Source organism: Scyliorhinus canicula, chromosome 16 (assembly GCF_902713615.1).
Source record: "Scyliorhinus canicula chromosome 16, sScyCan1.1, whole genome shotgun sequence".
In the NCBI taxonomy this organism is placed as follows: Eukaryota; Metazoa; Chordata; class Chondrichthyes; order Carcharhiniformes; family Scyliorhinidae; genus Scyliorhinus; species Scyliorhinus canicula.
This window is the reverse complement of record NC_052161.1, coordinates 26,636,877-26,650,902: the sequence shown is the minus strand read 5'-3', so window position 1 is coordinate 26,650,902 and position 14,026 is coordinate 26,636,877. Positions and strand designations below refer to the sequence as shown.

General features: G+C 45.5%; 1 protein-coding gene across 1 annotated transcript in view; it reads right to left on the bottom strand.

The window, feature by feature from the left end:
- LOC119979706 (nebulin-related anchoring protein) overlaps nt 1-14,026 on the bottom strand; it is a 125,531-nt gene that overhangs the window by 85,066 nt on the left and 26,439 nt on the right. The window contains 4 exon segments of the mRNA XM_038822261.1: nt 1,291-1,398; nt 2,318-2,422; nt 5,156-5,272; nt 11,273-11,380. Coding sequence (XP_038678189.1) covers nt 1,291-1,398; nt 2,318-2,422; nt 5,156-5,272; nt 11,273-11,380 — 438 coding nt within the window.

Here is a 14,026-nt window from a genome sequence, read left to right as displayed (position 1 = left end):
GACAAGGATAGGAGCAATATAACATGGAATAAATGTCTTATTTTTCTGTGTTTAACTTCATGGGCACAATTTTCCCACCAAGTTGCACGGAAGCGTCACAGGAGAGGCCCAAAACAGGCTTCATGCCGGGCAAAAACCACAGGCCAGTAACCTGACCCACAGCAGCCAGCGCGATCTGGATCACACCATGGCTGGGCGTGATCCAGATAATCATATTTAAATGAACGATTAGGCTCAACTAAATATGCGTGGCCGAGTTGAAGCCACATTCTTCCAGATCCGGGGAGTCAACGGTCGCACCGGCGAGAGCTCACGCAGGTGCCAAAAAGTACTGGTTCCCACAAGTGGACCCAAACCCTCGATACCAGAAGGGCAACTCTCCCTCCATCATTAAAAGTCTGTGTGAATATTTATCTACTCACTTAAGTACCTTTGACCAACTGCTTTGATTTGTCTCTGTTATGAAATGAAATTTGAGCCATTCAAGTGCACACATTACACATCAATGATGACCTTCAGTCTGATATAGTGTAATTACTGTTTAGTAAACGAAAGATTCCAGTCAATTAGAGTTGAATTATTGCTTGGGAAGGTAACTATTAAACTGAAAGTAAGACGTGTGGTCAGAATCACGTGTTCTTCGAAAGACTTTTGTGCATTTATAGCAAATTACGTTGTTTGGAGTTTGATATCTGTGAATCTCTTTTTCTTAAATATAATAAGAAATAAATAATAGGATGTTGCATGTAAGCTGTCTGATCCACAATGTATTTGCTTGCTAATCATATTTAATCCATGTAGCCAAGCAGTTTAACAGCAATAATGCAATATTTATACTCACATTTGCGACTGTAAACTGACTTTGATTGTATTACCAACGACAAATATTACCCAAATGCCAATTCGTCATGAGTGCTACAGACCATAATTCACTTCTGAGTCACTGCATTGTATAATAGAATGCCATAAATCAACTTCTAAAACTACCCAAGAGTGTCTCTTCATACATAAAATGACTGCTTAAAATGCTTTGGTGCTCTGAACAATTGTATTCTGTGTAGGCTTGGAGTGTTACCACTAGAAGATCACGCATACCATGGAATGGATCCCATTAGCCCACCTTAACCATCAGCACTATTATCTACATAGTTTTAGAAGTTGATTTGTGCCATTCTATTATCTACATAGAATGGTGTCTTCACTTGAATCAAAAAAGCTACTAGCCAAAAGTACCACAACAATGAATTTAAAGGTGAATGTATTATCGTTGCTACTTTCATTTCTACTTACATCACTTGCCAAGCTTCCAACTTTCAAACAATGTAGTGTACGTCTGTCCATACCTATTCCTTCATAGTGGCCTTTCACTTGGTTATGGTACGCTTCTTTGTATTTGAGCTACACAGGAAATAGAACAAGTTAATTCATTCACTGCACTATCCGATTGCAAACTTCTTAAGCAGCATTCATCATTTGGATCTTGTTTTCATAATTTGAAATCAGTTTATGCAACAAATAAGGTGGACAGTATTTTGAAATCAGTTTATGCAACAAATAAGGTGGACAGGACTACTTTACTTTACTGCAATTGTAAAAGTAAAATTTTCCATGCCAGAGAGGTTGCTTGGCAGTAATTAACATGTATAATATCATTAAAAATTCACTTGCATTTGAATGAACAAGTTCTAACTATTTTCTGGCACGTTTTTTGTCTATCTACTCAGAAAGTACCACATGTTTATGCTCTTCCATATGCATGAATTCCATGCTGCTCAGCAAGATATTGATTTAGCATGGCCTCCGGATCTTGTTTTTCCGATGTATTCCTTAATACAAGCACTGAAAGCCTCAGCAATATTTCTATCCCAACATTTACCATGTCGGAACAAAGTAGGGGCACCTGATTAAATTAAACTGTCAGTCATAGAACATACAGTGCAGAAGGCGGCCATTCGTCCCATCGAGTCTGCACCGACCCACTTAAGCCGATAATCATATGATCATTGGCAGAAAGTCAATAATTACAAGTGACAGTAACATTATAAGTTGGAACATTTGATCTAGGGTGGGGATATTGGTGAGTGGAACATCGAATTTAGGTCAGTGCACTTTCTAATCCAATAACTACAATTTCAGTCCGTTCCCACTTAAAGGAGCACAATTGAATCTCAGTTAATCCCCACCCCCTACATATCATTTAACACATTTAATATACAATTATCAATTACCACAAAATACTATAAATGCAATTATCAACATATCAAACTGAACTAATTAGTCTCAGCACTTAAAACAACACAAAATTGTGATAACTTACATCACTAGTAAATTTTGATAATTTTGCAATATTCTTGAATTGAGGTGTCTCGCAGTAGTTAATGCTGTAACCTTTACATGTGTCTAGGTCCTTCTTGTACTCTATCTGAAAGATTTATAAATAAAACAGTTAGTAACGGGAATATGAGGAAGTATCAGGTGAGATGCTTTAGGAAGTTGTTTCCTGGCCCAATGATGATAGGTTCTGGTACACGCAGTGTCATAAAGTCCCTGAAATTGACATTGAGTCAGGATCCCAAGATCAGAACATTCTCTTTTGACTTGGCTCAGAGCGGATTGAAGGGGAGTCAAAACTCCCTTGGATTTGTAGGATGAGTATTTAAGAAACTATTGAGATAGTTAAGAAGTCAATAAAAACCTTCTTTGACTCTGAATGCTTTATTTTCCATTGGGACATGTTTCCCAATGTATGAACAACTTGCCAGAGTCACCAAAGGAAGTACACAGTGAGAAGACCTTCTTCAGTGAAGCTGACAAGCTGTGGACGCTTTGATCAATTATACGGAAGAATTCCTGAGGGTTCCAGAATCTGTAAGCCCAATCAGAGGACGTTCCATCTTGGAAGGAAGAGAACCCCACTGGCAGAGGTAGTCATTGCCTCCATCCTGAGGCTCCTACTGAAGAGGCATTGACTTTAATGAACGAAACAGTGGCTAACAACTGACCAGGTCACCCCTGCGGAGGATGTGGCTACAGTAGTTGCTCACTGATGGATGCAGCTCTGGTGGAGAGGGGTTAGAACCGGCCAGTTGTAAGGAAGCCATCCCCGGGTACCTTTGGGCTTTGGGCTCAGTGGAGGAGCCCATCCACCACCAGAAAATCTTGTGGCATTCCCAATCATCCCATAAAATTGGGCAATTGATTATTCACATTGGCAACGCCACCACCCACCACTGCCAAACAAAATAAGTGCCAGTGATGTCCCACCTCCAGCAAGATTACACAGAGGTTGAAATGCTTTGGCGTACTGAATCAGCGCCAGATTTTTGTGAATGTCCTCTCAGTCCTTCAGGCCCACCACCACAGGACTTGCAAAATCCCACCTTCATTTAAAGACGTCTGGGGAATTATTGATGTTGCAGAATGAATATTTCAATATATTTTTTTATAAGCATGGCTCGAGCTGTATTGCTTTCCCGTTAATTCTTTATTATTCTGTCTTCATCCAAGTTGTTGCAAACTATTGACTCTTTCGCAACTGATTCCATTGACTCTTTCGAAACTGATTAGATGACCAGCCAAACTGGACAAATGCCTCGGTCAATGCCACTGTTGAACTCGTTCTTTAAGGCAGGCAAGAGAGATTACTTTTCCCTATGCCCCCTTTTAAAAGCGTCTGTCATTCTCATAAAATGGCAAGAGCTTTGTTACATGCAATGTCTCCCATAGATTTGCAAATCACTGCCAAGTAATTCTCGTCAACCTCAGGAATTAATCAATTAGCACCGGTATCACCAATGGGTCCTTGGGAAGATAAAATGTATCTGATTGTTTATTCCTTTAAATGTATCGTGTTTGTTAAGAAAAATTAATATTTATTCTTTTAAAAATTATACATTTCCTCAGAAGGATTGAGACTCCACACTTTAAAATTTCATTATTGAAGACCAGAGAGGTTATTCATTGTAATTATGGCTTTGTGCACCATTAAAACTCACTTATTCCTGATTGAACAAGGATTAACCTATTAATTGGTTTCCAAAGGGAAAATAGTGGGCAGGATTTACCTACCAGCCCGCCTGCCTGCCACGTGTTTTTCGGTGGCAGAGGCGGCCTGCCAGCAGTATTTTCAGACCCTGACATTGCCAACGGGATTTCATGGTGACTGAACCTCTTGTCGCCGGGAAACCCATGCGCTGGCGTGGGACCGGAATATCTCGCCAGCGTGAACAGCCAGTAGATCACGCCCATTGTTTTAAAGTTGAATTTCCAGTCACATTGCTGATTCAGTGTTGATTGCACTAAGAGTATAATAGTGAACCCTGTGAAGAACAGTACCAGCAAAAGACTTTCTGAATTGCTACATTTAGCACCTGTGCAGATCAGAAGCTGCTGTTGCTTTTACACGGTAATGACACCAACAGTTTCACCATCACTACAAAAATAGATTCCAGACCATAGAATTTTATCATATAATGGGCTTGCTAAAGACAAAGATTACAATTACAGAGACAAAGCATAACACACAAGGAACCCATTGTAATTATTAACACTAGAAGGAATATATAACTGGGCAACAAGGTGGCGCAGTGGGTTAGCCCTGCTGCCTCACGGCGCCGAGGTCCCAGGTTCGATCACGGCTCTGGGTCACTGTCCATGTGGAGTTTGCACATTCTCCCCGTGTTTGCGTGGGTTTCACCCCCACAACCCAAAGATGTGCAGGCTAGGTGGATTGGCCACACTAAATTGCCCCTTAATTGGAAAAATGAATTGTGTACACTAAATTTATTAAAATATATATATATAATTATATATTCACCCTCAAATATATGGGTTAGATTTCCACACACACAAAATCAATGGGTAGAATATCCAGTCATACCTACCTACCTGATAAAAACATCATGCTGTTTAGATCACATTATAAGGGCAATTTGCGGTGGGCAATAAACGCTGGTCTAGCCAGAGACACCCACATCCCATGAATGAATCAAACAAAATGTAATTCATTCACAATAAATCAATAAAACTGCAAAAAAGTTCATTCTTTAAATTAAGACAATAAATTTTGTTAAAAAGTTGCAATTATAAACACTGTTCAAAGTTCTCCCAATAGTTGTAAGAATCTGCTTTGCGCAATTAATTACACTTTCTTTACCTCACTGACAAGCTTGTTAGCTTCCTTGGCATGCTTCATCGCTAAGTCTTCTTCAGCCGTTAGTATGTGGTACTGGGCTGATCCCTTCATCGTTGTTAGATCTTTTTTGTATTTTATCTGCAATCATAAAACAATTTGGGTCTTAAGCTATGCCTAAGTATATACATTGAATACTGGAGACCTTGATGTCAGCTAGGTGCTCAAAAACCCTGAAGTGAACATAAGAATTTCAAATGTCCAAGGATGGGATTTTCACTTCTGGGACAAGTCTCATGACAGGGACAAGAATGGGGAATGTTTCGCAACATGGAGGCTGGTGAGAATGTATGCTGTACCGCACAACCCTGGACATATTAAACATGCATTGGGGTGTTTTGTGAACATTCAGGCAGTGGAGAGGGGTAGATGGCCCCCTGCTCTACAATCTCATCTGGGTGGCATTTTTAAAAGACATCCGGATATAACCAATGCAGCGCTGAAGAAAGAAGATGGACCTCTGGGAACACTTTGAAGCTGGAAGGTGGACTTCCTCACGGACACTGAAGCTGGACGATCCACCTGATAGGTGCTTTTGCTGCATATTCCAGCATCCATGGTTGTGGGAGGCCTCCAACCACGTTGGGCCAGATGTGTTCTGGACAGCATGACATCCCGCTGGCAGCATGGGCAATCAGGCATGGGGAGGCAAACCGTGTCGGGCCTTCATCTGTTATCCCAATAGCGGAATGCAAAGCAGTTTCACGACAGCCTCTGACAGGAATTGCGACCCACCATGGGGGACGAGCAGAAGACATAATTGTCAGGAAAACGATTTTAGGAGTTCCTACCGCATTGTCCCCTCCGCCTCCACCTGCCATGAAACCTGCCACAGGAGGAACAGGAAAATTCCGCCTGAAGATTTCTTTGCTTCTTAAATGATGACAGAAATTAAAGTAGGTAGCAATAAATGTGGCCTGGTGTGTAAATAAACTCCCAATTGCGAGCCAGAAACTAAATAACAATGTGAATTACAAGTAACCTTTAGAAAGGCTAATATCATATTGGAATAAATATTGTAAATCTAAAACATTATATCAAAATTCATACTCAGGGCAGCACTCATTCTTTATCTAGTCCTAAGTGGGATGAACAGATATTTAACTGCATGGGGCGGCACTGTGGCATAGTGGTTAGCACTGCTGCCTCACAGCGCCAAGAACCCAGGTTCATTTCCAGCCTTGGGTCACTGTCTGTGTGGAATTTGCACGTTCTCCCGTGTCTGCGTGGATTTCTTCTGGGTGCTCCGGTTTACCCCCACAGTGCAAAGGTGCACGGGGTAGGTGGATTGACCGTGACAAATTGCCCCTTAATGTCTTGGGATGTGCAGATTAGTTTATGGGGTTACAGGGATAGGGTGGAGGAGTGTAAATGGGGTAAAGTGATCATTCAAAGGGTTGATCTGGACTTGATGGGCCAAAAGGCCTCCTTCTCCATTGTAGGGATTCTATGATTCTATGCTGGGAGGTAACATACCTGCTATATTTTTAGAATACTACTCTGCAATGTCTTCTATTAGATATTCCTGTATTTTTATGTTTTCTTTTAGTCTGAAGGATAATTCAATTATTGACCAGATCTTTTCTTTGATCTTGGGCAGGTTTGTATTTTTCTCCTATTCATATTTAGTGCAGGGATTAATCTATCGAACATGATTAAATCTGTCATGTTCCTTGAAATGTAAATGGGAAATTAACTGATAAACCTTATCATGGTTTAATTAAAGCATCAACCAGTCTTCAATCAAACATCAATCTTATAACGATTCTAAAATTAAAATTGCCTCTGATCTACTTCTTTTGCTGATGAATAGGGAAATGTTGAAATGATTCTATTACTTAGGAGATGTCAGTCAACCTTTCATTAACATTTTAAACTTCTGCATTCCTGAATTCTTCTTGTTTATCTTGCGAGCTAATAAAAAATCTCCCTTCGAGCTATTTTGTACAATTTCCACCTTTCCCTTTGTTAAGAAATGGAGATGGTGAGGGGGCGGGGGGAGAGACAGCGTCATCGCCCAGAATACATTTTGGGTTTGAAAAGAATAAACTTTGGAAACAAGATGAACCAGGAAGTGGTGATGAGGTTTTGACAACCTTGAGTTTTAACAGCTTGAAGACTGGGAGGAAGAAGTTCCATATTTTGAGGCCCTGGGTTAGATTAGGAGACTGCAAAATGTCTTCATATACGTGTGGGAGTAGGCAGGAGGAATAGCATGCAGGATGGTGCATTTGGTGCTTTGAAAAGACAAGAGAGGAAAGTTGAAATGGGAACTTATCAAAGTGCTGGCAGCTGTAGATTATAGTAGCTAACACAAGGACGTCAAGAAAAAGGAGGGAAAAGAATTACATATAAATGTATATTTTATGAAAGATTGGAGGGAAGACTTTGGGCTACATATCACGAGGGAGGTGGATGGATCGTCTGCCCGGAAGCAAAGTCGGCAAGGAATAGGCTCGCTCCACATGGGATCACCCCATAGCCGTAACACACCGCACAGAGTTTGAATAGGGGCAAGGTGGGACTTCTGCCCTTGGGTCGGTTGGTGAGGATGATAATGGAGTGGCGAGGGATGTTTAATGGAGCAGGAGGGTAGGAAGATGAGGGGAGCTACTATCTTGGGGGGGGGGGGGCACCCCACAATGCGCAAAAGGCTCTCCCTCAAAGATGGTAACCCCCTTCCTCCCAGCCCTTTGAAAAAGCCTTTAACAAAGGCCCACTTCCATTTGACTTCCCGCGCATTCATTTACAGGATGTGAGCGTCGCTGGATAGGCCAGCATTTATTGCCCATCCCGAGTTGCCCTTCAGAAGGTGGTGGTGAGTTGCCTTCATGAACCACTGCAGTCCTTCGGGTGTAGATACACCCACTGTGCTATTAGGGAGGGAGTTCCAGGAGTTTGTCCCAGCAACGGTGAAGCAATAGCGATATATTTCCGAGTCAGGTTGGTGAGTGACTCGGAGGGGAACATCCAGGTGGTGGGATACCCAGAGATTCGCTGCTCTTGTCCTTCTAGATGGTAGCGCTCGAGGGTTTGATTGGTGGTGTTTACGGAACCTTGGTGAGTTACTGCAGTATATCTAGTAGATGGTACACAAAGCTGCCACTGTTTGTCGGTGGTGGAGGGTTTGAATGTTTGTGGAAGGGGGAGCAATCAAGTGGGCTGCTTTTTCCTGGATGGTGTTGAGCTTCTTGAGTGTTGTTGGAGCTACACTCATCCAGCCAAGTGAAGAGTATTCCATTACACTCCAGACTTATGCCTTGTAGACGGTGGACATGCTTTGGTGGGGTCAGGAGGTGAGTTACTCGCCGTAGGATTCCTAGCCTTGGTAACAAACTGAATTGATCCCGAATTATTATGTTGGGTGGGCCAACGATTTTGGCACCCGTCCACCTCCCATTTTATGGGTATGAGCTCGGGTGAGTGGGCAGGTGGTGGACTGGGCACCCACCCTGTTTTACATGGTCCCCCCGCCCCGCCAGAAACACACCTGGAAGGGGCATGAAATTTCAGGCTCTTGTTTGGGGAAAATGTAAAAAAGATGTTGGGCAAGATTTTCCTGCTGTTCAGGTTGGCGGGATTTTCCGGTCCCGCCGATGGTGCACCCCCACCGTGCGTTTCCCGGCAGCGTGGGGTGAATTCAGTAGAACCTGCTGCCGGCCAATGCCGGGCTACCTCCTGCCACCAAGAAACACGCCGCGGGGAGGCTAGAGAATCTCGCCCGTTGTGTCCGACTAATCCAGTTGGGTTTTTGGACAGTCCCTGACGTGGTGTATAGAGGGGCTGAAACAGATGATTCAGATGAAACAGATGGACTTTCAGATGGCTTTTGATAGAGCTCAACCTAAGAAATTGGCAGTTAAAATTAAAGCACATGGAATTTAAGTAGATTCATGGCACGGAAGCCGATTGGAAGACAGAAGAGACAGAGTGGTGGTAAAGATGGGAAATCTGCAAAGCGTAGGATACAACCTCTACTTTCCACTACATGGGAGTATTTTTCAAGTTTCAGTTCCTGGCTTGGAGGTTCACAAGACCAGGGAATAGGTTGAAGAATTGTGGATGGGATTCTCTCAGCCCAGGGCCGGGCCTGAGATTGTCTGTGGCGCCGGCGTGGTCGGTGATTCTCGGCCTGGGATGGGCCGAACGACCGTGTCAAAAAACCCAAGTCCCGCTGGCACCGTTCACACCAGCTCTCAGCCGGCGGGAACTCGGCATGGAAGGGTCGGGGGGGGACAGCCTGTGGCGGGGGGTAGGGTCCGACCCGGGGGGGGCCTCCGATGTGGCCTGGCCCGCGATCAGGGCCCACCGATCGGCGGGCCTGCCTCTCTCGCTGGGGACCTCCTTTCTTCCACGCTGGCCCCTATAGCCCCGCGCCATATTGCATCGGGGCCAGCGCGGAGAAGGGAGTCACTAGGCATGCGTGCGTTGGCACCGGTGCCCCTGCGCATGCGCAGTCCGGCCCCACTGCGAATGCGTGGACCCCACGGCGCCCAGTTAATGCCAGGATCAGCAACTGTAGAGGCATGGGCCGCACCAGTGCCGTGCTGGACCCCAGTAGAGGCCAGAATTGCTGATCCTGAGGCCGTGTTGACGCCGTCGAGAAATTAGTTTCCGGACGGCAGCAACACTTAGCCTCAGGATCAGAGAATACCGCCCTGTATCTCTGGTGCACTATCTATGATTTACACCTGGCAAACAAGGCTTCATCCCGCGAGCAGAGGCCTGTGCATTACTGTTTATATATACATTCCCTGGATTGAGAACATACAAATTAGGAGCAGGAGCAAATCATTTAATAAAATCACAGCTGATCGTCTGACTCAACTTCCCTGACTGCTCCCCAAAACCCTTGATCCCCGAGAGATCAAAACTCTCAGCTTTAAACATACTCAGTAATGGAACATCCACAGCTCCCTCTGGTAAAGAATCCCATGGTTCACGATTCTCTGAGTGCTCATGTTTGGAAACCACACTAGATTGGGGTGTTCCTGGGCTTTGTGAAACATGAAAAAGGTTGTTGAGGAGAACAGAGGTGCTTAACATGTCAAAATAGCCAACTTTTGAAAGCTGCTTTAGCAGTGGGGAAAGCTGGGGAGTCCCATTTGACATCAACAGAGGTAGTGCGACCAAAAATCACAGGCCATGAAGGAATAAGAGTGGGGCCACTGGCCATGAAATGGCCAGACGCTGGCTCTTTATTTTCCACACTGGGGGCCCTACCAGTCTCCAAACAGAATTACAGTGGGAAACTAGGCCTGCCCTCATGGAATTTCAGGACCGTAATTTTTATGGGAAAGCGGCAATTGCAAAACTGTGGGAAACTAACCTGCTTCTGTTTCAGGATGTGAAAAAAAAGCAATATTCCGGCCACAGCTCAGTAATTCCATTCCCTAACATGGCTGAGATTGGGGTGGCACATGGTTAGCACTTCAGCCTCACAGTACCAGGGACCAGGGTTCAATTCCAACCTTGGGTGACCGTCTGTGTCTATTTTGCACGTACTCCCCGTGCTTGCATTGGTTTCCTCCAGGTGCTCCAGTTTCCTCCACAGCCCTAAGATGCGCAGGTCAGGTGGATTGGCCATTCTAATTTGTCCCTTATTATCCAAATGTTATGGGGTTACAGGGATACGGCAGGGGAGTGGGCCTAGGTAGGGTGCTCTTTCAGAGGGGCGGTGTAGACTCGATGCGCCGAATGGCCTCCCTCTGCACTGTGGGTTTTCAATGATTCCATGGGAACTGAGTGCTGGTGACTGGCGTAACCATCATGAGGACCTCAAAGAAAGAATCACTGATCTCCGCGTGGGACTTGTGGAGTACGAGCTCACCAGGTAGGCTAAGCACCAGCTCGTTATGAGCAAAGTATAAAAGCAAGTCCAAGTCAGGTCCTGGTACAGCAAATCCTCCCAGCTGGAATTGCTCTGGGAGGGAGATGCTTCAGTGACCATGGACACAAATTCATTTCAGCTTCTGTGCAGCTCTCCATCAATTTCAGAGCATGCCACCTATTTCTGGAGTATCGTCAATTTCATCCCACATCAACATCAGTGGTAGAGCTGTTATTTCCTCTGGTACTTACATCACTTGCAAGTTCATTAGCTCTTTTGGCGTTGTAGTATGCTGGTGTGATCATAGCAGGGAAACTGCCTTTCCCTCTCGTTTCCTCTGAATCAGCAGAGTACTCAGGCTGCAGAAGTAGGAGAAAATTATAGCAATCAAAAGCAAAATATTCCTAAATTGAAGGTTATTGTTAAGGATCATATTATCTGGCACTTCGCTGAGACACTCCTGAAAATCAACCTAATAATAATATGGCAATAAAAGCTTTCAAAACATTTTGCCCACAAAAATCACAATCCTGGAACTCACACACACCTGGCCTTCATTATCATAAATCATAAAGGCGTAACGGTGGACCAGTACTTAACACTGCTGCTTCACAGCGCCAGGGACCCAAGTTCAATTCCAGCACTGGGTGACTGCCTGTGTGGAGTTTGCACGTTCTCCCCATGTCCGTTTCCTCCGAGTGTTCCAGTTTCCTCCCATCGTCCAAAACTCTGTAGGTTAGATGGATTAACCATGCTAAATTGCCTCTTACTGTCCAGGCATGTGCAGGTTAGGTTATGGGGTTAGGACGGGATGGACGTCAGGGATGGAGTGCTCTGTCTGAGGGTCAATGCAGATTCGATGGGCCAAATGGCCTCCTTCTGCACTGTAGGGATTCTATGATGATAAATACAGCTCAGCTCACTGAAGGGCCACAACTGATTCTTAGAACAGCTGTAATGGGTAGACTCTCAGCAGTCCTGCTAAACTTTCTGAGGGACTCTGAATAAGAGCATTTAGTGGCACGAAGCCCTGCCCCCAGGAGGCTAGGAATTACAGCACAGAGCGCACATGGGGCGTGATGCTCCGAGCCTCCGCGCTGAAATTGCGATCAGCGCGGGGTTGGAGAATGGGCGTTGACGCCAAAATCTGATGCAACTCTTTGGTCCCCAGAGAATCGCTCGCGCGCGGTCTATGTGGCGTGGGTAGGGGGCCATTTCCAGATGCCCTCCACCCCCCCCCCCCCCCCCCCCCCCCGCAATTTTCTGTCGAAAAGTGGCTGAGTTCCCAACAGGCAAAACGTGGTTAGGATGGCCAGTGGCGGCTGCGGACTCAGTCAGCGGCCGCCCTGGTGGGGGACAGGAGGATCCTTCACCGGCGGAGGGGCCTGAGGGATGGCCAGGCTAGTGATCAGGGGCCACCGATCCGCGGGCGCACACAATCTTGGGGCGAACTATATTTTCGGGTTGCTCCGTGGTGCGAGCCCGCCATGTCCCGCGGGGGCGGAAGCCGAAGGCCGCCGCGTGCGCATGCGAAGATCCCCGACAGGAAGTGCAGGGCCCAGTATCGGCAGTCAGAGCTGCGAGGAGCACTCCGGGGCCCTGCTAGCCCCCTTCAGGTAGGAGAATCCCTCTGGACTTTCTTCAGGAAAGTCCAGAGTGAAACGTCCACGTTTTGCTGCTGGAGTGGGGACAGCCCCATTATCTGAGAATCCCGCCCCTGGTTTTTCTGACCATTCAAAGCAATGGATTGGGAAATTTTTCACAACATATCAGAACTTGCAATGTGCTCTCTTGAAGGGTGAGACTCTCCGGCAAAGGTGGAAATTGCTCCTTAGACAGATACCTCTCCAAAACAGGTTCAGGTAACTCTGAATTTAGTCATATATAGCACGATGTCGAATTAAACAGAAGAGCGCAAAGACTGCGGGCGCAGGACAATATAAACTTTTATGTAGAAATTCATCAGCACCTGGTTTTGGCCACAAGACAAGTGATGTGATTTAATGCATGCCTGAAACAGGAGGACTAATGAGGCTCTTCTGCATCTCCACAGGCAGCTTGGCCATTTGAAGAAATTAATATCAGCCGCTTGCCTCACTGACCTGAAGGCGAAACTAAGTCTCGGCGGAGGGAAGGAGCAGGCATGTTGGGTCAATCAGATCAATACTGTAGAGCTGGGGAGCCCTCCTGCTTCTCTGGCCAGCGGTTTCTATATTAAAAATGTACCATTTGGAGAGTAGTCACCTCTTCAGATGAAGCAACCATTTACATCTAGAGCAGAGTAAGCTCCGACGCACTCCACAATATCCTAAAATATGTAAATGGTGGGCCGAGGTTTTATCTTGCGTGGTTGCTGGGGACTTTGGGAAAATGGCCTGGACAAGCACTGAGTTGGTTGCATTTCATGATACCTTTGAAAGCAGAATGCTAACCCCTAAAAATGGATGTTATTACACCAGCTTTATACCAACTGAACAGGATCACCAAGGTTCAATTTCTACCCACTTTATTTTTATCATGAGATATTTATACCAATGTGCTCTAATTCTAAGTCTATATACAATCGCGTGTCTTTTAAAATGTTATTTTCAGCTGGAGAGGGGTGGCAACTGCCCATGGTGTTGGATGACTGGTGTACATAAGAGATACTCACGCAATGGTGAACTGAAAATATTTTCAGCTCCCATTAAGGAGGAATATGAAGGAGAACAGGAAGAAAATAGGGGAGGTGCTGGCGTAGTGGTATTGTCACTGGACTAGTAATCCAGCGACCCAGTGTGATGCTCTGGGGACCCGGGTCCAAATCGCACCATGGCAGACACCAACAGTTAAATTCAGAAACATCTGGAATTCAAAGGCCGGGATTCTCCTGCAACTGGCGGGCGGGCCGTACCGGCGCCAAAGAGTGGAGTGAACCACTCTGGCATTGGGCCGCCCGGAAGGTGTGGAATCCTCTGCACCTAAGCTGGCGCTGGAGTGGTTGGCTCCGCGCCAACCACCGCCGA